The sequence below is a fragment of the Protopterus annectens genome, chromosome 2.part1 (genome assembly GCF_019279795.1).
Source record: "Protopterus annectens isolate FY-2018-M chromosome 2.part1, PAN1.0, whole genome shotgun sequence".
In the NCBI taxonomy this organism is placed as follows: Eukaryota; Metazoa; Chordata; order Ceratodontiformes; family Protopteridae; genus Protopterus; species Protopterus annectens.
This window is the reverse complement of record NC_056729.1, coordinates 41,949,381-41,974,393: the sequence shown is the minus strand read 5'-3', so window position 1 is coordinate 41,974,393 and position 25,013 is coordinate 41,949,381. Positions and strand designations below refer to the sequence as shown.

Genomic DNA, 25,013 nt, shown 5'->3' with positions numbered 1-25,013 from the left:
CATGGTCAAATGAGGTCCTAGGTAGGGTAATGGACAAGTGTCCCCTAATCATATAAATATCCCATTCATTGGCTCTATTTCCTCCCATCTGCCATAAAGTGCTATTTAAACCCGTTAGCATGCATACTATTTTCATCTTTACTTTCACAATGTTCATAGATATCTGGATATTATAAGTGATGTATAATGTTTGCAACCGGGACTGTGTCAATATGGTTTGTGATGTAAAATACTTGCAACTAAGATTGTGTCGGTGTGGTTCGTTTTCATTTATATATGTATGATTGCTTATGTTGTAAGTGATGGTTTAATAAAGATGTTTCTTGTTAAAAAAGAAAAGGGGCAGGAACTGAATAATTTATGTAATATTGCTTAGGTTATATGATATATAGTAATATACGTGAAGTATAATGTTTGTTAATATTAGTTAATGTTAAAATTTAATACAATTTGATTACTTTTGTATAAATGTAAATTTGCCTGTGTCACAAGTGATGATTCAATAAAGATGTTTAAAAAAAATGTGTTTCAATTTTTACAAAAATACTGAGAGTCATTTGCTAAAAAAAAAAAAAAAAAAACTCACACAGAAAACAGACTAACAAGGAAGGACAACTCATATTGATAGCTTGCCAGATGCACTTTCAATAAAATTACGAGAGTGATTGTTAGGATTTTCAGTCAATGACAAATAGTGAAGCATTAAATTAGTAGCTATGTGAAGGGTGTGGGGATTTAAAAGAATGAGTAACATCTTTGCCAACAGCCGGGACAACTCAGTGGAACAGGGGGAGTCCAGGAGCACAGTCTGGTGAATGGACTTGGTTGAGGTCACACAGCAGATAAACAAAGGTCGAGGTAGTCAAATGACTGCAGGGAGCAGCTTAATAACAACTCGAATCCTTACTCATCTGCACTAAGTGCATTTCATACCTATGTTACTACAAAAATCAAGCCAAATTAAAAATGCATTCATAGTTAAAACATTAATATTACATTTGTAGACCTCATGTTGTCCAGGGCAGTAGCCATACATTTCCATTGTTACTCAAAGCTCTGAGTTTGCTATTCCTACCCTGCATATTGGAAAAATATGTATACACAGACTCTTCAAACATTGCTTTGACATACATAAGTAAAAAATATATATACTATTGTCATCTGCCACAGCCAATATTAATAAGAGCCATACTATGTATAGAATTAAATTATTGATATTATTCAGTTATAAATGTCCTGGGCTCAGTTGACCACAATGTTTATAAGATGCTCAGAAAGAAGACATTTGTCTGAGTACACCAAGTATGCCTGGCTACATCCACATTATGTGTATAACAATGCTACATAATCAAGCTTCTCCCTTTCCCATAAAAAAGCTTCATCACCAGGATTCCTGCTGGCAGGTGTTTACAATGCCAGTCTAACTGGTACATTACAGTGTGAGATAGTTACTCTGCAATTAAGTCCTATATTGGTAGTGCATGTATCCACTGTCACAACTTCACATTTATTTTTGTGTGAGGCTTTCTGAAACAGGAAGGAATTAGCAAAGCTTGTGGCCCTTTCACCATGAGCAAGCAGATCAGCTAGAGAAGATGAAAGGTGGGTGGGATTACTGATGTTTTGTTTAGCTCCCACCCTTTAATGTCCCGTGAGTAAAGGCTTCATGTTTGTTTCTGAATGGGATGGGTAGGGTTTTTTGTGGAGGTGGGTGAATAGGTCAAGCACTATCAACAACAAAGCTAAAAGAAAATGCAAGTGTGCATATATTAACATCAGCAACCAAAGCAACAATACCGTTGCATACTCATACACGCAGCTAAGTGAGTTTTAACTGAAAGCTATCCTTTGTCAAGTTGTTTGTTTATTAATTTAACCAGAAACTGGGACAGCATTCCCCTAAAAGGGGAGCACTAAAGGATGTGAAAGGTCACTGAGCAGGTTAACAACTAAGGGGACATACAGCACATAGAACAACTAAATACTGGTCTACAGTGAGACCCGAAACAATATAGTGCATTACTGGCATTACTGTTAGTTTTCAAACAGATTGTAAAAATAAAGTGACTTAAAGAATCAACAGTTTTATATGGGACAGGGCAAGAAAATGAGGAACAAATGAGAAGCGCACTGCAAATATTGGGGCAGACAAGAAGTCCTTGAAGCAGAAAAGTCTGGTTTACTTAAAAATGTAAAAGAATGATCAAACGACTTTGCAATGAAATGTGGCTTCTGAATGAATAATGTAAGAACTATGAAATGAATATTTGGAATTATTAAATGTTGGTAATCTTCAGCATTTTAGGAGAAAGACTGATCTCTCTTTTTCTCTCATTCACAGACAGGCATGTCCCCCCCCCCAACACACAGTGGTGCACTGCATAGTTACTTACCAAATCTAAGCGAAACAAAGCAACATCTTCAGCACACTCTTTTTCAAAAGACCACATTATTTCTCAATAACAGGCTGGCCCACTTAGTACATTTTTCACTCTAAAGATCTCCAGAAAATCACTCTCTTATTGGCTCTACATTTGAGCAAAGGAAAGAAAAAACGGGAGCTGTCACGGATCAAAACAGAGTGACTAATTTTTTGTCCTCTTGCTCATGGAGGCCCCAGCAAGCACTGGGCCCTAGGCAGCTGTCCAAGTCTCCTTGTGCTGGATTCAGCCCTGCATGTCACTGCAACCAGGTCATCTGACCACCCTGTGTCAAGCCTACTCCCCTCTTTGCTGCCACCAATAGTTGACAAAAGAGCTCTTGGTCCTCTATAAACTGAGATATGGCAATCCTTTTAAAAGATCCCTCACCTCTGTAACAGGCAATGATTCAGTCTACTTCAGAACACAGTAGAAAAAAAAAGGCAGCTACATGACACAAATCCATGTATCTTCACTCCTCTCAGAAAAAATCTTCTTAGCAACTTAGCAAACCAAAACAAATTTAGAATTTAGTGAATCAAACTGCTGGCCATTTTTCCACAATATTTTCAAAAATTAATGACACAGTTCGTGTAGCTCAAGAAACCTTTCCACTTCTATCTTTCTTTAAGAATTCTTCCACCTTCCATCCACCCCTCTGACCTCTCCAAACCAGCCTTCACAGAAGCCCAATCCATGTCCTTATGCTCTTCTCATTTACTGTAAAGCCATCTCCATCAAACATCCCATCAATCTTCTGGCACTTCTTCTACTTCAGATAGCTTTCATACCTGATTTATTTCAGTCTACAAAGACTACTGCATGTAACATCTGTATGTACTCTTCAATAGCTGTCCCACCTGCAACATTATGCCTTCCATCTGGAAATAAGCTATTATCAAGCATCTTGTCAAAATGTGAAAACAAGCCTCTCTGTATGATTTCTGTCCCTTATCAATCTTCCCCACCCTAGGAAAAATATTCATAAAAATTATTTAATCCCAGGTCTGTAGATATCTTCAGTCCTAAAAGGTCTTGTCCCCTAAACAACATGCCTTTTACTGTTACAGTGGAAGAAGTTCCCATACTGAACTGCTCACCCTAACAGACAATATTTTATTAGAAATGGATAAGGGTAACTTCAATGTGGAAGTGTTTATTGACCTACCAAAAGCATTCAGCCTAGATGATCATCCCTTGCTCTTTGGCTCACAAACCAAGTCTGGATAAACAGCCAATCCCTACCATTGTTTAAAAAGTCTCTATCAAAGAGAATCTTTTCTGTCAAATTAGGAGACTTCAATTCACCTTCTGTTCCTCTCACTATACAAGTATCACAAGGTTCACTTCTTTCACTCCTTTTATTCTCTTTACTCATCTGTTCTCATTCAGCTGGCCTTCTGCACTTTGCAATTATCTGATATGCTGGTGATGTGGTGATCCACACATCCCACATGCTTGGTAGAGCTGCACTCATGTTAACAACATACAGCCCCCTCCCACTTCTATCTAACCAACTCAAGAAGACCTGGCCTAACTTTCTAACCTAAACAAGTCATACCTTGTAGCAGAACACAAATTGTACAATGTACCCAAAGACTGGTAAATAATAATCAGTTACCTAAATAAACCCTTTGGCCTGACCCAGTGGTGGAGAGGGATAAAACCGTTACTCTTCCCATGAAGACCTCTACTTCACTAGCGGCATGGGCGCTTGAAGGATTAGGTAGGAGGAAAGATGGGAAAGAGCAACTGATGCCAGCTCTTCCACCCTAAGTAAAGAAACACAGCCAAGACTCACTGCAATAACAGAGTAAGATCCTGGCGGGCTTTCCGCTGTTAGAGGTATACAACTTGGTTAGGAGGTTGTGCATGTATCTTCTACATGTAAAGCTTGCAAGGCTATTTTCCAGTGGTGGGGAATAGGGCACACTCCCAGGTAGAACTATAATACTGCACCATCATCCTATGTCCACTGACTGGGTCTGGTGTTGGGACAAGCTGAGCCTGGGGGAGGCTACTGCAGTTTTGTTAGACCCAGTGAATAAGGAGAACTAGTGATAGCTGACAGTTGGCTGAAGGGAAAGGGAGCAAAAAAAAACATAATTATAGCTTAAATCCCTTAGAACATGTAATTCTTAAAATGTCTTGGGATCTGGTTAGACCAACACCTTACCCTTCAACATCGTATTGAAGTAACCAAAGCCAGTGTCAACTCTCAACTGTTTTGGGGCCTGATAGATATCTGATGTTCTTTCCCTCAAAGGAAGGAATGGATTTGTAAAAGTGATACTTCTTTCACCCCTTGAATACAGCATTCCCTTGGAACTAAAACTTTCCAAATAAATGTCTGTGTATTGCAAGCTACTACCAATAACATGTGCAGGTTCCTCTCACTGGCTCTGAAGACAGAACACCACTGTCATGTGCTCACTAAAGCCCCACCTACTGAGCTCTTATACAATAAAATTATTAGTTTCCTTTTTGTTCTTTGCTCTCATTAACCTTGAATCCTTTCCATTATTTCCCAGTAGCTGTATCATTTCAACTTGCACTACCACCTCAGATCCCTATCCCCAATATAAAAGTCTTTTTGTCACCAGGAGCCAAATTGAAGTGCACTGATGATAGCTTCTCCTTCCTAGGACTACAGAACTGGCAATTCCTTCATACTTGTCTCCAAAGAAACTACTTCCTGCAAGTCATTTAGGCATAATCTTAAGCAATTCCTGTTCAGAGATACAGTATGTGAATGTTTCAAAACAGGCATCACCCCCTGAAAGGGCCTATCCTTCCCATTCTCAAGAGCACTTACTTCATACAAGTTCTCCTTCAGTATAGAAACTCCTTCCTTTTCATTCAAACCATTTTCTTTTTCCATATTGTACAAAGGACACTATTTCTACTGTCCTTTATTTTATACCATCTCTGTGGGTGAAGGCATGTCTAAGAATATCATCTTTATTAATGAGTCTCTGATTTTCTCATTGTAATTTACTACATGTGGATAATATTTGTTTCTCTGTCATCTGTTATTTAGTTTTGTATAATTACGTTGATTTCACTGTTACTGTTATTTGCCATATTTTTGTAAGCACCTAGACTGAACTTGAAAATGGCCCTAGATGTCAATATTGTTCACCTGATTAAACATTCAAAATAAAATAAAACTAAATTACTGCTGTATGCCACCAAATATATTCCTCAGTGGAAATGTGCCTTCAGGAGTCCAGGCACACATTTGATAATGTTCACTTTCCATGAATATGCAGTTTCATGTTATCTACTTGGTCATGGTCAAGGAGTTTTGAATGGTGGTCATCAGACACAGTCCCAAGGCATACCTTGCAACCCTGAGACACGTAACAGTAGACACCATTATGACTGGTCTGTTCCCTATGTCATTGGGAACAGCATATCCTGGTTTATGCATCTGGCAATGTGTGGACCTGCCAACTGCATAACCCTGTGAAAGTTACCCTGCTCCAAATTCTTGTAGACTTCACACATATGCTAGATGTGGGAGTCACGGTCACTACTTTGATGGCAAACAGACACATTGCATATAATAATGTGTGGTTTGCACACAACCTGGCAGTAGATGGGGTAAGATTCCATCAGATTGCTATACTGGGCACTATGATGGCAATATGGGTGCAATCAGTGTCCCCAGGACCTTAGGGAAATTAACTATGTTGTACATGGCTATTTTGCAGCTGTCCACAGAAATCACGCATGATCCTCAACATGCTGTCACATCAACGGACCAGTTTAGAATCTGTGAGGCAGGTGTCTGCAAAGCTCCTAACCTGTCTTCTGTTTGATGTTGAAAATACCTGCAGCAAGGATGGTTAATGCTACAGCAACCTTCACATTCACTGGCAGTCTATGCATCCCCTTTGATTCCATGAGTGGACAGTGCATGTCTTCTGTCTTCTGTATGGTGTCCTTGTCTTCTCTATTGCAGACACCAATGCTCTGACATTGAAGGTCATGGTATGTCACAGTTCTATTATGTGGAGAGCGTCAGTGGGCAACATCAAAGGCACTGGCTTGAAAAGTAGCCACTAACATTTGCTACTCAACTATTATTAAAGCATATGTAAATACGTTCTGAAATGTTTGCTGCTTTCTGCTGTATAACACACGTGTTCATCAGAAAAAGCTGTTTCTGCTGATGTCACTGTTCATACAACAAAGTCTGCCTTAGTACTTCTGCAGTACACAGAAACTATGAATTTTCAGACAATAAACAACTTACAGAACCAAGTACTGCCTTCTTCTTCATGCCATATTGACTTACTTATTTACATTTCATTGGCCAGTTGACTCCCACAGGGTCAGTGGCCTCTTCTCAATGGAAAACTGAGGTTAATATTCATACTGAATCTGATAAAGTTTGGTCAGCTCAATGAAGAACTTCCCCTACTCATTTTTTGATAAGTGCTACAGGATCCTTTAAATCCACCTGAGCTGCTGCCACCTCAGTCAATTGGGATCTTGATTTAACATCTCATCTGAAGGTTGACAAACTCAGGAGTATATCACCTCTCTTGTGCTCTACTCCATTCTCAGCTATGGAAAAATAAATCCAAGAACCCAATATACAAAAACAGTCCACTGCCTTTAGATGTTGCTGCATAAGAAGTGAGTAGGCCTAACTTTTGAGACACTGAAACTGTCAGTCCCATGTACATTATACTAAACATGAGGTATCCAACTCTGCATGTGGTATTTTTGATGTTACCTCGGCAGCTGCTGGAAAACAGTTTTATTATTATTATTTACTTTACCTGCTGTCATTTCCTGGTGATGATGTCTTTTGCATATCCCATTATAGTAAAAGCCTTTACTGTTTTATATTCACTGCTTTCCTGCATTTAATTTATTTACTATACCTCCTTTGAATGTTAATGTAGCATAGCTCTTAGCTGGAAACTTCTGGTGATGGTGGTGATATGAGAACATGTGAAGTGGAAGCACCAGGCAGGAGCCTTAACATTTACTCACTCACTTTTATGATCGTTTATTCACTCACAGTAAAATGGCGGTTAATGTCCAATATTCTGCTGACTCTTGTTTGCTAAATGATTCAGTCATTTGATATTGGAGAGAAAAACACAGTATACTGTGATTTTATTTTTATGAAATATTTAAAGAATGGCCTGAAACAAGCCATGCCTCCTCAACGTTTGAAACAGACATTGTTTCTGGAGCCTTCCTTATCTGCTTCAAAGTCAAAGAAATTGAACAATGTAGAAATATGACAAAAATAAGGAAAAGTACTTTCATGCTTTAAAGTTATTCATTTAAATACCTTAAGGAGGTAAAACAGATTCTTGATACGTATAATCAGCAAGGGAAAATAAATGAACACAAAGTAACTCAGGGATTTCTGATTAAGCAATCACAATCACTCCTGCAAAAATTAGATATTACAGAAGACTGATTCTGGCACTTTAACCAAAGAATATTTGCATGATGAGAGGAAACTGAATGAAAAAATATGGTATAATTCCTTTAGGACTGTGTATCCAAGATGATGAGAAAAGACAGGGGTAAATTTATGATAGAGAGAGAGCCCATAGATCCCTGGCTATGAAGCTGGCTACCCTATGACAGGTGTTGTCTACAATAGTGAGGTTTTTCTTTTAGTCAGAGAAAAATAAACCTTAAAAGTGAAAGCACAGCTGCACTACTCTATAATGATGCTAAAAGCTCTGTCTGCAACAATTATTCTAAGATTTTGAGGGAGCAATGGTAAGGTCTTTGGCCTGTCATGTCTTCATTAAAGATGGAGTTGATTCAGCGGCTGGTCATTCTGTGGTCAATGCTCTAGCCTGGTAAACAAATACAAATAAAAATACAGTTGTGTGCTGTTCAGACAACACATGGTTAATCAAAACCAAAGTGTCTCAATTCTGGGAAGGTCACATACTCAAAACAGTGAGATTTTCTACATCATACAAAAACACCTAAATCATTCTTTTTAGCAGAAGCCACCTTGCATAACTAATGTATGGGAAGCCTTTATACCTTACAAACTCAGACAAGATGGAGAAAGGAAAAATCAGCTTCTCCGTGCCTCTCAACTGCACAGATTTTCACAGAATGTCTGGATGTTTACCTCATATTTTTGGTCCATTGTTCATGAAATTGTGTTTTTTTAGCAAATTATTGGCAAATCATTGAAGATTTAAGTCAGAAAGTAATGACAGATATTTGAGTTTCAAACTTCATACCCTTCAGAAAATGCATGCCAATGCAAAATCTGTTGTTTCTAAGTTTGTAAGAGCAATATTTAAAAATTGTCCCTATTTTTGGGCCTTCCCCCCATTATTTATGTCTTTGTCCTGATTCCTTGCTCTAAGAGGTTGACAGGTATGACCTTCTCCCTGATCGGTAACTCCCATCTTCAGCCAATGATGCTATGCTCATGCTAACAACACAGACCCCTCCTTGTATCTAATGTGCTAAACATTGTGTGGTGCTATATGAAATACTTTGACAATGATTAAATGGAATAAAACATGGCTTAGACATTCCTGATTACTTTAACTATTATTTTTACTACATCAGTAAAAAGTAAGATACTATCGCTTCCAAAAGTAAAGCAAAGAAAGCAGTTTTGTGTATTCATGTGCTTTATTAGAGTCTATAGAGTGTGGTTGAAAGCTAATAATAGCAAACGACCCAAACTTCGAAAACACTGGAACTCGAAGTTGCAATTGCGGGTGGCTGCGTCCCCCAACACTCCCCACTAAATATATATACCAACTCCGAAATCACACTACAGTGAGGAAAGGGCAAATAGCCCTATCTACACTGTAGTGCGACCCCACAATAATAACTTTGAGTTCCGGTGTTTTCGAAGTTGTGGTCGTTCGCTATTATTAGCTTTCGACCACGTGATATAGACCCACATTATTAGGCTTTATTATGAAACTGCCTTACACTCTAATAACAGACATATAAAAACATGGCTTTTTCACTTCTAACAGATCAGTTAGGACATCAGCTTTAGTGACCTAAAAAAATGAGTCAAGTTAATACTCTCCCAATTGTCCATGTGGAGCATGCTTAAACTATAAGCCTGTGCAATGTATGAAAGAATTTTACTGACCTAATTTTCTTGAGAGAGGCAATATGAATGAATTAGTATGGGTTTCCACTGCTGTGATAGTGATTGTGATATTAATAAACATCACATCTTTCACAAAAGGTTGCTTTGTTGTTTGGCATAGTGAATGTGAGATGGCTGTAAAAATGCTGTTTTTGTTGTAAAAATATTATTTTATTGATTATTTATGGCCAAATTAATGTTAAAAACTATGCTATTGCAAAGAAGCTGTGTTATAAAAATGCTGATTAATTTCAACTGTCATGTATATATCCTATACCAGGGCCGACCTTAGGAACTGTGTGGCCCCATTTGACCATTATAGTAGAGTCCCTCATCTACCACTACACATCTCCCTCCTCTTGCTGACTTCTTTTGAACTTAAAACTATTTTTGATTTGGTATCAAAAATGTATACTATTACTGTGTGTTAAAATAAAGCATTATGTTTATTTATTAGCTTATATTTTGTCATAAAGCATGTTAAAATGGAAGTAAACCACTGGACTTTTGAATTACCCCTGAGCCTACATATCCTGCTGTTCCTCTGTGAGTGTCTACATATCTCACTCAGGCACAATGGATGGGGCCTGCTTGATGGCCACTAAAGTCCTCTGACTCCATTGTGTGTCACCAGATAGGTGCACCCAGGCTTACCAGTAAAGATTTTCTGATTCTATGTAGAACTACCTAGATGTCCTGAGTAGGATATAGCTGCACACTTCCCTTGTTCCTTTTACACTTTTTTTATTACATTTTATTGTATTTTATCTATTCATGATTGTGTTCTCATATTATTCTGACTTATACTTATCTGAATGCTTGCTCTTATGTTTCCAGCATTGTATTGCTATTGGTTAAAATGTATTGTTTCTTTGGATGCCCTCCACTGTGTTACTGTTGTTAACACTTTCAGAAAAGTGAATCATTTTTTTCTCTACCTTTGCCTCACACCATTCAGCACATAAACCTCACATTTTACTTCTTTGGGATTATTTTGGTCCTGTCTGCATTTTTCTGCCATACTACTAAATTGATAGGATTCTGTCGTAAGTCTTACTGATCAGATGTTACCTCATGTCACAGTATCCATATTTTTTATGCTTACTTGTATTTATTTTCATGCTTTCTGACACTGAATATTCCAGTTATTTGTAACTTTATTCATTAACAACCATTTATAATAAAACCTATAATTAGCAAGAGAAGCAAATGAAAACAGTACTTCTCTACCAGTCTTCAAAATAAGCATGGTCTTCTATTCTGATACAGTAACTGGAGTGGTACATAAAACCAGATGGTAAATGCAACCAGTTGTGCATCGAAAACCCTGTTGAGCACTCAGAAGCAGCAACTGACTACTATGGGAGTGCAATCAGTTAACACTGTGAGTCCCACAAGAGGCATGAAGCAGAAGCTACTAGTAATACTGGACTTGTAAGTACAATGGGAGTAAGGCTACAGCAAGAAATGTCTTGTACTTTGTTAGTGTCTCTTAGGTAAATTTCTGAGTCATGTAAAGCATAATAGCCCTGCCATAGCCTAGTGTGAAGCCCCCTGAGGGAGTGGGGCCCTATTGGGCAAAACTGGTCCAACTGGCCTAAGGCCGGCCCTGCCGCATACTCTAGTGAAGCAAACAGCAGTAGACAGCATGTTTACTTGGCTGCCTTTAAACCAGACAGTTAAAAGCAGGCCTTCAGTCCAGTACAGCAGAGATGTTTGCCTGTCAGTATAGAGAAAGTGCTAAATGAAAGAGCATCTGCCTCTCAGTGTTGAGAGATTATTTGGCCAAAATAGGGAAATTTGAGTTACCAGCCAGAAAACTGACTGAGAAACATTTTCCTCTCATCATAAAGGAGTATCTACCCATCGGTAGTGACTGTTAGATTTTTCAAGCCTGAAAATATACTGGAAGAGGCTGGGAAACCCCTGAGGATCTAAGTCAAGGATTACTTATGATTTGCCTGCGAATTTTTTGGAATATCTGGTAGATGGGAAACCACAAGTGTAAGATTTTGGCTTTTGTTTAAGTTTCTCCTGCTGAAAAACTAAGTCTTAATTTTGTTATACTTTTATCAGTGAAAATAAAGTGCCCTGAGCTAAAGAATTTTGTCTCCAATGTGGGCTTCATATTTCATTTATTTGTGGGGATGAGAAATAGTCTTACAGGATTATTTATATCTAGAAACAACCTTTTAATGGCTTCATTTTAACTTTCATTTGAATGTTTTTGTAGGAAACACTGATTTCTCTCAGCTACCTTGCACATTACAAACTCCATTAGACCTGTCTCATAAGATATTATTGTAGATCCCTGAAAAGCTTAAGATGGCCTGAGCTCCCCTACATGCTTCAAATATCACAACTACAAATTGCACACAACATCCTAAATAGATCCAACTCCTGCCCTACCCTTACATCCATAATTGCACCCTACATACTCAATCGTGACCTCAGAAGCACACAACAAAACCTTCAGCAGGTGACTAAGCCAAACAAAAATATTGGAAAAATACTTTAGAATCCTTCAATTGCATACTCATGGAACAAACTTCCATTATCCCTTCACGCCACTACCTTTATTTGTATTGATGAGAAATAGTCTTAGAGGGTTATTTATATCTAGAAGCAACCTTTGAATGGCTTCATTTTAACTTTCATTTTAATGTTTTTGTAGGAAACACTGATTTCTCTCAGCTACCTTGCAATTACAAACTCCATTAGATCTGTCTCATAAGACAGTTTGGTTTTGATTGACAAGTTCTCCTTTTCCTTCCAAAAAACCTCAGTCCAGCTAAAGACAACTTCAACATCTCATCCTTAGATAATACAATTATCACCACTGACGCAAACACCAAATTGCTTGGCATTGCTATAGACGACCAATTAAAATTTGACCTACATATCTTAAATTGTATCAAAAAGTCCAATCAAAAACTAGGTCTTCTATACTGCAACAACAAATATATACCTAACAAATCTAGAACTATACTGGCTTAAACTTTTATTCTACCATCCCTGCTGTATGCTGCTCCTATACATAATAACCTGCAAAATAATCTCTTAACCAAACTAGAAACCACCTATTACAAGATAGCCAGATTTGCACTCAGTAATAGCTACAAATCCCATCATTGTAGATCCCTGAAAAGCTTAAGATGGCCTGAGCTCCCCCACATGCTTCAAATATCACAACTACAAATTGCACACATCATCATAAATAGACCCAACTCCTGCCCTACCCTTACATCCATAATTGCACCCTACATACTCAATCGTGACCTCAGAAGCACACAACAAAACCTTCAGCAGGTGACTAAGCCAAACAAAAATATTGGAAAAATACTTTAGAATCCTTCAATTGCATACTCCTGGAACAAACTTCCATTATCCCTTCGTTCCACTACCAACAGTTGGGATTTCAAAAAGCAACTAAAAATTCATTTCCAAAATGCATGGATCTGTACTTGTCAGGAAATTACCTAATGAATTTTTCTTCTACTCTCAGTTAACATATTTGCCTAGTATCTACCTAAACTGTCTACATATATTACTCTCTCTGCAGTTAGTACCTATGCTATTAAATGCATCTTTGTTGTACTATGTCATGATGTTACTCTGAATTTTTTTTATTTTAGGCATTGCTAATTTCCTTGTAAATAACTTAACGCTAACCAAATTTCTCAAACATATTGCTACTGCATTCACAAAATACTGTAATTTTGCCTTGTATATATTTGTATTATATATTTCTCTCTGTTTTTGTACTGTTAACTATCTTACAATTTGAATTGTTACTTTTTTCTTATTTTTTAATTACTTTCCTGGAGCTTTTCTCCTCCAGTCTCCTCTGAAAAAGGACTCTCTGGGCTCAGTTGGACTAACTTGGTTAACAAATGTAAAATAAATAAATAAATAAATAAATAAATAAAATAACTAAATAAATAAATAAATGTAATGCTGATTTAAGCCCTGTACTCCAGATGGATTCCCTGTTTTGCAGAAATATCTGTTTCTTCCATGATTCCATAATCTTCCCTTCCACTGAAGTAGAATGACCACCAAAACTAATCATAATAGGCAATTTGAGTGCAAATGGGTCATCCCGATCTTCTATCATGAATGTGTGTCTGGGGGAGGCTTTAATCCTCACATAAAACAGTGTTATTTAAGAGTCATCAAAATGTTTTGCCAGAATTTTATCTACTTTCTCCATTTCAGGAAAAACATTTAGCCAAATATTCTTTGCTAGACACTTTACAAAGCACAATATACTTTAAGGAGGAAGGAATGAAGAATATACATAGTAATATTTAGAAAACAATTTAAATTGTTTAGAGTGTGCCAGTTATGTACTCTGTGTATTTAACGTCATATCCATTAGTTGCAAAGTACACGCTGAACTTATGTTTGAATGATCACTGCTGCAGTAGCCTTAGCTATATGAGTTATATCTTGCCAAGGACATGACAGTCAGACAACATTTAAAGCTTCAGGGCACTTTCCATGCACTCAAACTGTCATGCAGCTCAGGCTGTGCTGACTAAAAGACAAGTTTGGGTATGAAGCCCTTCAGAGCTTTCCTGCCACAGAGAGAGGGAGGTTGAGCCTGCAAACCAAATGTTAGCACAACAAAAAAATAAATGTTCACACACTGGCATGAAAAACACACCAAAAAAAAAAAAAAAACACAAGAGAGATGGAGGGAGGGAACAGTGATCATTCGAACATTTACTGTTACGGGAAGTTCAACTTACACAATTGTAGTATCATATTGATCAGTGCTGCAGTAGCCTTAGCTGTACTGGTAGAAGGATAAGAGTCCATGAACCAATGGAGAATGGTCCTAACAAAGCTTGACCTGGACCTAGAGAAAGAATCACACATAGTGCTTTGTAAAAGTATGTATAGACGACCAATTAGCAGTTTATTTCTACAATACTTCTAGTATCCAAACACTTTCTAAAACGCTGTAGATGAAGCCAAGGACTTGGCAGAGTGGGTCTTGACCATCCCTGGATTATTTTTGTTATGGTGAGTATAAAAAAAGGCAATAGCCTTAGACAACCATTTAGAAATAGTCTGTTTTGACACAGGTTGTCCCCTCTTCTTAACTTCACAAGGAATGAACATCTGAAGGACTTTTCTGTAAAAATAGTACCTGAGTTGTCTGTGGACATCCAAAGTAAGGTGTATCCTTACTCCCTCATTTTTAGATTTAGGAAAGAAAATGGGGGGATGGATAATTTGGCTTAAAGTAAACTTGGATACCACTTTAGGCATAAAAGATGGATTAGTTCTCAAATAAGCCCTGTCCCTATAGAGCTTGCAATTTAGATACCCTTCTTGCAAAGGTCAGAACAATCAGTAAAACTGTTTTCCATGTTACTAAACTCAAGTCAACCAGATTATCTGGTTCAAATGGAGAAAGAGTTTGCTTCTCTAACACAGAATTAAGATCCCAAGGAGGGGGTCACTGGTTTTCCTGGAGGCATCTGATGCAAAGCCCCTTTTACGAACATTTGACATAAAACTGCATTGAAATATGAGGAGCCATGGGCAGACTTGCAGAAATGGCTGATAAATGAATGCTGATATTGGAATAAGAAAGGCCATAGGGCAGTAGCTCACACATATATTGTCAAACCAGAGAACGACTAGCCCTGAATGGGTGCTTGTAATGTTGCTGGCAACAACTAGAACACCTTTTTCACTTGCTAATTATATGATTTTCTAGTAGCAGACTTTTTGCCTCCATTATTACCTGTAACACGTCCTCAGTAAACAATAAACGGGTGCCTAAAAGAAATTAAGACCCTATCATCCAGGCAGTCGATTGAAGATGACTGATTTTGGGGTGCATCAAACACCCCTGTTCTTATGTGAGTGGATCCAGTCTGTGAGGAAATCTGTGGTATTTGTCCCTGGCCATTTCAAAAGAAGGGAGGACCACAGCTCCTGGGCCAGAAGAGAGTCACCACAATGATCTTGGGGAATTCTTTCTGAGTCTTCAGAAGTACCATGGATATTAGTGGAAATGGTGGAAGAGCATACAGGAACATTCTTGTCAAAGGAAAAGAAAAGGCACCTGTCTTCCAGGTCTTCTTGCTTGGAGTCCTGGAACAAAATATTGCCAGTTCACCGTTCATAGAGGAGGCAAAGAGGTCTATCTGAGGAACTCCCCACAGATGGATAAAAACTTGGAAACCCCCCGATCTAGTTTCCATTCATGGGGGTCTGCTCTGGATGCCTGTAGAGTGAGATTGTGATGTGAAGCTATATCCCAATCTAACATGTCTAGTCTGCAAAGGATGTACAACCTGGTTCTCAATTACATGTTGATGTGCCACATGACTCTTGTACTGGCTGAAACCACTTATAAAAGTCCTGCAGACCAAAGATGGTTCAGAGAGTTGTGTGCCTTGATCAGGGCAAGCATCTCCTTGATATTTACGTGTGTGCATCTGTACTTGCTGTCCCAGATTCCCTGCACTTTTATTCCTCTAAAATTGTTCCTCTATGCCCAAACCATCTGTGGTGACTGATTGCTTTGAGGCAAGGAGGGAGAACGGGATACCTGGATTTAAGGATATCTGTTGTCTCCACTAAAAGATTTCTCTTATGACATGGATTTGAAAAGATAGAGTGTGTTGATTCTGGGACCAAAGAGATTTTAGATACCACTGTATTTTTCTCATGTGAGGCCATCCCAGTGTATCATGAGATTCATATATACCATGAAACTCAAAATCCTGAGTTATTCCCTATTAATAGCTGAAGTCTGATTGGAAAACCTTGTAAATAGATCTAAATAATGAGCTATTTTTCCTGTGGAAGAAAAGCTCTTTGAACCAAGGTGTCTAGTTGATATTCCAGGAACACTATCCTGTGTGAAGGAGTCAAGAAAGACTTTTGAATGTTCTCCCAGCTCGTGTAAGTGATCTCTCACCCAAGACAGAGAGATTCCTGACACTCTGAAAAAGATTCTGCAAAGATAAACAAGTCATCTAAATATGGACAAATATGGATAACATGTAGCCTGCAATGAGCTGTAACTGGAGCTAGACACTTTAAGAATATTCTTGCTGCAGTGGATAGACTAAAGGGTAAAGCAGGCTACTGATAATGTGATGCAGACACACAATATCTCAAGAAACATCTTTAGTCTGGATGAAAAGGGATGTGATGATAAGCATCTGTTAAGTCTAGCACTATGGGGAAACTTGAAAGAAGAGGTAAAAGGTTGTGAAGTGTTATCATTTTGAATTTGGGTAATATCACAAACAGGTTTAGGAGAGAAAGACCCAGAGCTAGTCTCCAAGCCTTTTCTTTCTCTGGCACTAGGAACATCCTTGAATAGAAACAATTTCCATCCTAGGGTCAGCATGTGATGAACAATAAGTAGAAACAAAAAAGTCTGATCTGGAGGATGAGGAATGACTCCCTGAAAAGGGGGAAATTCCTCTCACTGCCATCTGTAACCTTGATGAATGATTTTCAGAACCCATTTGTCTGAAACAATCTGCTGCCATAGAGAAAAATGAAGCTTCGGACTTTCTGGAAGAAAAAAGGGGTTAGGGTGGGAGGAATCACAGAGTCTCTTGAATAGTCATTCAATCTTTTTGGACTGTCCTTGGTTTTGGGAGGTCCGAGACTTGTTTTTGGAACCCCCTTGCCCTTTCTGCTTAAATGTCTGTTTACCTGAATTTTGTTGAGAGTGTCTATTCTGGTTTTTTTGCCAAAACTGGATGAGGGGATAGAAATACTTTGGACAATTTGAAAAAGGAGGGCAGAAAAATCTTAAGAGATTCTCTGGATCAGCTTGCCCCATTCATCACACTTTTTAATCACTTCTGCAGCAGAGAGGCTAAGAGCAAAAATTGAAAATCTTATTTTCAACATCATCTGGGATGTTCTGAGAATGCAACCATGCAAATCTCATCAAAACAATACCAGTGGCCATAGTCCTGGTAGAAGTATCAACAGAGTCATGAGCACACTGCAAACAGTGAGTAATGACCTGTGCAACAGAAGAAAATAACTTCCCCGGGGATGAGCACAACATTCTGATACAACAGGGCAACCTTCTGTGTTCACTCTCCCAGGACTGACAAGAGTGACTCTCCCTTGCCTACTGAGGGATCTCAACAGCTGCAGAGGACATGACTAACCCCCAGTACAGAGCGGCTAAAGGTGCTGCACCAGAGGGATCCAGAGTAATTGATGAGTGGTCTGAGGCACAATAAATAGCCCCAGCAGAGTCACCTACCTCCAGCTGAGGCACATTGCTAGCCTGCTGTGGTGGCAAAGGCTGTATGCTTAATTTTTCTTTTTGTGGGTGGAATAAGGAACAACCATAGGACCAGTAGTCTGTTGCATGGTCAAGCTAAAAATTATGTCTCTTTCCTGAGGAAGACAGGCAGCAATTGTTGATAAGCACTACCAGTTCACAAAAGTTACTTTTTTTGACAGAAAAAAGCACAGTAAAAATCACTTTAGAACACTATGCCAGCCTCACAATAATTAAATAAATAAATACATAAATAAACACAATTTCTCTATAGAAAAAGATGTTTACAGGTACTTTACACTGCTTTTAAATTATGAGAAAAAACAGTACTCTGTTTAAAAAGTATGTTACAGTCTTGAGGCAATCCATTAAAGCACAGCACTCCTAGCTTCAAAATGACTTTCCTGAAGAGGAAAGTAATGAAACATCAGCAAAATGAAGAAAATGGAGGTTTACTTCCCCAAAGGGAACTTATCTGCCCTGCAGAGGAAAGCACGAGACAGCCATCAGTCCTTAAAAGCCTCAGAGGAGAGTACTCAAGTACAGTAAAGCTCTGGTGGATGTCAAGCTCAGACTTGTCTTTTTGTCAGCTCAGCTCAGCCCAAGCTGCTTGACAGTTTGGGCACATGGAAGGTGTCCTGAAACATTGGAAGCTGTCCAGCTGTTATATCCTTGGCAGGCTATAACCCATATAGCTAAGGTTGCTGCAGCGGTGATTAAAATGATGAATATCTCATGAATTCTTTAACTTTTGACAATGTTCTTTTTTCATCTTGTTGTAACTGTTCAAATATTTGTATTGTCTATGCATTGGTTCACACTGTATGAACTGAAGCTGAATTTTTTACTTAGTTAGCATGTTGTTTTTATGTATTAGGTGTTGTCTAACTTTAACCATATTATGTCAATGTAGATCTTTTCTCCCTGGGTCCCTGCTGAAAATGGGATATTGTCCCAGTCAGACTTTCCTGATAAACAAATGTCAAATACATAAATAAATAAATAAAACTAGCCAACATATAGCTAAAGATTTTCCTTCATGGATGGACAGAAAGTAAATGCAGCCTTTCCTGCTGGATTCTCATATAGAAAGCAGGGAACATGCCACTGACAAGTAAAATAATGCAAAGCTATAAACAGCAGCAAAATGTGACATACACTTGAAAATATGCGTTGCCTGGGGAACTGTTGAAATGTTGTGCAGATGTGTGCAATATTAATATAAATTAAAAATAAAAGTACTGGATAGAGATTCAGTTGTTCATTTTACAGCCTATGCATCAATTAGTTACTGCTATCATGGAATGTTCTGAGTTCTGGATCCTTCCAGAATACTGCACACTTGGTGTATCACTTTCATTTTTACTGTCTTCTGCAATCATTCAGTATGGATTGCTATCCACTTCACAGATCCAGTAATCTTATATGTCTTTCTCAACAGCAGCACCCATGCCAATCAACCTCTTAGTGCAAGAAATCTGGTCAAAGCCTGACAAAATGGAGGGACAAAGGCCCAAAAATAGAGAGATTTTAAGTCTTGCTCTTAGAAACTTAGACAGTTGCTAGAGTAACAGAGTTTATGTTAACATACATTTTTGAAGGAATTGAGGTCTAAAACTCAAATGTATGCCATTATTTAGTGACCTCAGTCATCAGATCATCTCAGTGAATTGTTAGAAAACCACAACATTTATGTGGAATAGACCAAAAATATGAGGCAAAAATTTGAACATTCTGTGCAAAGCTGGAGAGCTGAGAGGTATGGCATTATCCACAGAAAATTTCTTTGTGAATTCGGTGCTCACAAGCCATCTTGAATATTTCTTCTTTAACTAAGTAGTAATGGCAACTTCCAAACATAATTACTTAGTGTTGTAGTCATTGGATAAGCTGTACATTCTTGAATCGCTTCTACCCTCACCACATAGGCACCTCAAGAGTCTGAAGCACTACAGATTACTTCTTTTAAGTATGCTAGATTAAAAGGAGAGATGAATTCCCATTTATTTATTATTTGTTTACCAGGAAAGTCTGACATGCAGACTCCGCACAGAAGCCACTCCAGCCAAGAATTGAACTGGAGAACCTCTTGCTGTGAGCAACAACACTACTACTGCACCACTGTGCTGTCACTGATAAATAAAATAATTTATTTTAAACTGTTTATGTAAGTACTGGCTCTGCGACATAAAGTAATAAAACCTTGATTAAAGTGGAGGTCATGTAAGTTTGACTAGTGTCCAAATCACTAGAGTAGTCAGCTGAAACAGGTGGGAGTGAATGAGTGATACTGACTTGACCACTGCAAAGGGAGAACTTGATACACAGAATACTACAAGAGAGGCAGCTGTTTTTTTCTGATTGCAGGTTTACTCTCCACAGGGATTGTGGTTAAGAGCAGAAGATAAAATGCCCTAACACTACACAGGCTAATTGCAAATGAAACTTGACCAGAAGCATATCTGGTTCAACCAGAAAAAAAAATGGCAGCTACAAATGAGAGAAAAAAAATGGATATTCTGTAGGCATACCGACAGGGTGCACGACACCCTGCTCCCTCCTGTTCCAGTCATTCAGGTCAGATTTCTGTGTCCCTGTCCCAACTCTCCTTCAACATAATTGTATTTTAAACCAGAGCAAACAGTAGTTGTTATAGTTTATACCCAGCCTACATGGTGCGCTATAGTGCTCATGGTTTAGTAAAAAAATATATATCCTTTTTAAACTGTAGCAAACTACCAGCTACAAATGTAGAAAACATTTGATACAAGTTATACCCTCCCTGCATGGAGTGCTACAGTGCTCAAGCTTTAATTAAAAAAAAAAAAAAAAAAAAGCAGTTGCTACAGCTTAGACCATGCATGGAATGCTGCAGCACTCAGGTTTGACTGCAAATGCAATACCAGCTTTTAGAAGCTAGTATTGCATTAAAGAAAGATCTGGATTGCCTGATTGTACCCACAACACTTAGGGCAGTTGTTCCTCTCAGCCTGCCCAAGCTGCACTACTGTCCTTGATCATCACTTGCTATGCCTGTGATTTTAGAAGCCAGGCTGAAAGGTGACGAGCATTTATGGATAGAATCCAAGGGTCAGTGGTCATAGAGTTCTCACTTGGCCAAAAAAAAAAAAAAAAAAAAAAATTGGTGATCGTTTGGCCAGAAAGACTACAAAATGGTTAAATAATCAGATATGTATTGTGAAAATTACTAACAATTTTCTTTTTATACATTTATTTTCTAGGTACCATTTGTAAAATATCGCAGCTATAATCAAGGGATTGTTGCCAACCTATCTGTGACAGCACTCAGTACTAGCAAGAAAGTATTATTCAGTGAAGAAAAGAAGGTTCTTATCATTAATCCAGGTTCTGGAACATTTATGCAGACAGACAAACCAATCTATAAACAGGGAGAAAAAGGTATTCCATCAAGATAAATTATGTTATCAGAGCAATGTCTTAAGTGATACTGTTTTATCATCCATTTTATGCATTCAGACCAACTGCTCAATTCATTACAATAGTCTAGAGTGACCAGGGCAATGCCATTTGATAAAAAACACAGAATACTGGAAAAACAGTTTGGACTCAAGCACTGAAATCTGAAGGACAGTGGATGTAGGGGATCATTTGTTTGTGTTTAATTTTAATTAGTTTACTGTGTAAGTGGACTTGTCTATGAACTCTTTTCAGCTATGACCCACACTTCTGACAAGGGTAAATATAATGCATTTTCCACAGAAACAAGTTTAAGAATAAAACATTCTTGGGATAGTGAATACACTGGCTATACTATATTAAACAGGGACATTAAAAGTGACAGCTATGTGTTTCAGAAATTGACAGCTAAGGAAAACATACTCAGGAGGCATGGGTAGCTGTCTCGCCAAAAACACATTAAGTGCAAATATAGATGGGTAAGTGTTTCAGGATGGATTTACACTAAAAATTGTCCATATTAAAAACAGGTTAGTAAAAGTAAATAATATGCAAAGTCTGAAAGTGGCAGATGGGAAATTAGATGAATAACAGTCCATTCTACTCTACATTGGCTGTGCAGTTATGATAACTTAAATACAATAAGCTAAGTACTGATGCAAGCTCTTCAAAGTGAATTTCTGAAGTACAGCCCAGTTCTGAGCCTGTTGCTGTTTGGCATCTAGTTATTGCAGGTCAAGGTTAATGTCAAGGGCATCTGGGCAATCAAGTTTGCAAATGACTGCAAATTGAGAGTTATCATAGATTCCCCCATGACATTAACATCACGCAGGAGAAGAGTGTCTAGCACAGACAAATAACCGATGAAAAAGCAATAGATTAAAACTGAATGCCAGGAAGTGCATTATAGTGCTTTTTGGCAAAAAAGCCCACCCAGGTTAATTACTCAATTGATTATACAACCTTAAGAGTTGACCCAGTAGTTAGGGATCTAAGAACATATGTAGACAGTAATCTTGCCTTTGACCAACATGTAGCCAAGGTAGTAAGAAAATCATAGGATCATTATGTGTCTCCCAACATTTACATAAGGGCATGACATACTGGTCCAAGGAAGTTATAGTATCACCTTACTCAGCCCTTAACAGACCCATCATTTAGTACAGAGCCCCTTTGGCATGCACCTGACCAGGCATATACAACAGGTAGAATGGCCACAAAATTTCCTCACCACAGGGTATTAACACATTGTCTTATACAGACTGCCTTAAATCTCTATCTCTATATTCAGTCTCCTACAGGTTACTTAGAGGCAATCTATGTCTGGCATATAAGGTATCTTCAGGTCAAGCCCTGATGGAGCTTCTGCACATCTGGAAAATGAATAGCACCAGGAACACTAGATCCAAGCATTTAAACTTGAGATATAAATAGAACACATTGGCAAGACAGATTTGTGTCTCAAAGGATCCCCATGCTGTGGAAAAGGCTCTCCATCCATGTGAAACAGAAGCCATCCCTAACCCTTTTCACATGAAACCTTGACCATTGGATGGGAAATAAAAAATCACTACTGGTCTGGCCATCATGTCTCTGATAGACAGAGACTGACAGTAAATAGTGTGTAACTAACATACTCCTCCAAATAACTGCCCATGGGCACATGCGGACACGATTGTGTTGGGTTGTACAGCTGGGCTTATAAAGGCCCTGGTGGTTGTTAGCATAGTATATACCTATGACCCTATAAACCTACACAGACATTAAATTTATGCTGGTGATCAGAACAATCTGGGGCTCCAGAAGTCCTCTTTTGCTTTGTTTAATAGGACTTTGTAAACTCTGTGGTCAAGAAACAGCAAATACATTTCTTCCTTAATTCTGAATAAATGATGCCTTGCAAGCATTAATTGTTTAAATTTGCAGGTAATGGGTGTACAGTACGCATCTCACTTATGAACTTTGGCAAACTTACATTGAAGGTCTTTTAATTTAGGCTAAAAATGCCTGGAGCAAAGGATTCTTGGAGCAAGTAGACTTCAGAAATGCTGACTGGCTCTACTTGTTGTACTTCATGAGTTGAAATATTGACTTCTTTCATGAGTACTTTGAAGTTTATGTAGTTGTGATTTGAAAAATGTAATAGGCACCTCACACACACACACACACACACACACACACACACACACACACACACACACACACACACACACACACACTCCTGGAATAATGTTTTTTCTTGATATAGCCGAAAGGTTACTACTTACAGAAAATACTGCAAGAGGATTTTGCATGAAAATGTCAAGGTTGAAAAAAATAAGTGCTTCTTCCCTAGATATAGGATAGAGTCAGATCTGAATCTTTCATTGACAAGTGAAAAAGCTGTTACAGCTGATAAAAAATCAGCTGATCAAAAATTATTAACTTTTTCATTGTTAGATCATGGAACATTGTGTGATCTCACAATTGGTATATGCAATTAGCAAAGTGTGTGTGGGTCGGTGGGAGTAAAAATTTGTTTTTTAAGTTATGTCACTCATTTGTGGATCGATAGTTTTCATGCTTGTCATTTATGAAACTACAAATTTAACGGTAGGAAATTACTGAGGGTCCTTATGGTTCAAGGCACCTATGATTGTAACACCAAAGGGGTAGTCTATGTAGCGACCTGCTTGTCTTGTGCAGCTTTTTACACAGGGAAGACAGAGAACAATTTGAAGAAAATAATTTATCAACACTATTATGCGAGTAAAAAGAAGGACCCCACTAATGCACTAACCAAACACACTAAGAAGTATCAGAATTTCAATAAATTTGTGTTTTGTGTGTAAGAGAAGATAAGCATTAATGTCAGGGGAGGAAATTGGCCTGCATAACTTGATTATAGAGAAATGTACAGAAAGTTTTGTTCAATGCTATACAGCCACCAGGGATCAATGAAAAAATTGCTATAGCCATCTTGCTAGCACTTAAGGCAGATAAACTACAAATTAATTTTTTTCATTTTCACTTCCTTGTGTTTGTTTTATATGTTATGAAATAAATGTTATGTATTTAACAATTCATATATATTTTGCATTTAACTAATTTGGTGGAATATTGAGTGATGGTTTTAACTTTCACATTGGACAAATAGTTTGTTAGTATGTTCATTAGGTGTATTTTAAACTGATTGGATGAACTTTTTTATTTATCGCTTAACTTTCAACGGTTTTGCAATCTGAAGAAGTTCCACACTGAATATACAGGAATGAAAGCGCTTATTCTTACAATTGGTTGTCTGTTGTTTCATTCCAAACCCAGTAACTTCACTTTTACTTTTGTTCTTGGCTTGTTTTGGTGTTATATGTAATTTCTTTTAAAGTTATGTCTGTCATTTGTGGATTCATGGTTTTCATGCTCGCCATTAGCTACTGATTATTTAATCAGTGGTTAGTCGGATCAAGGAAAGGATATATTTCTAAAAGAATGAAATCAACTGAGCCAGACAAAGTATAATAAAATAGGTAGGTATATTATTTAAGCATTCAAACACTTCCAAATGACTACATATAGGTAATTAGATCTGAAATTCATTGCCATCAGAGCGGTACCTGATTAAAGAATATCTCTTTTATGATCAGGTTTTAGTAATCAGGGAATCATCCCTTTCTTTAAGATTCTGGTATAAACTCAAAAAGCAGAATACATAGTTGTATTTATGATAATAATAAGTAAAACATCATTTAGTGACTTGCAAACAAAC

General features: G+C 37.9%; 1 protein-coding gene across 1 annotated transcript in view; it reads left to right on the top strand.

Moving 5' to 3' along the window:
• The window catches only part of LOC122794819 (alpha-2-macroglobulin-like protein 1), a 989,874-nt gene that overhangs the window by 93,943 nt on the left and 870,918 nt on the right, over window positions 1–25,013 (top strand). Inside the window, exon 3 of the mRNA XM_044063423.1 lies at window positions 21,073–21,250. Within this exon, the coding sequence (XP_043919358.1) occupies window positions 21,073–21,250 (178 nt within the window). The remainder of the gene's footprint in view (window positions 1–21,072; window positions 21,251–25,013) is intronic.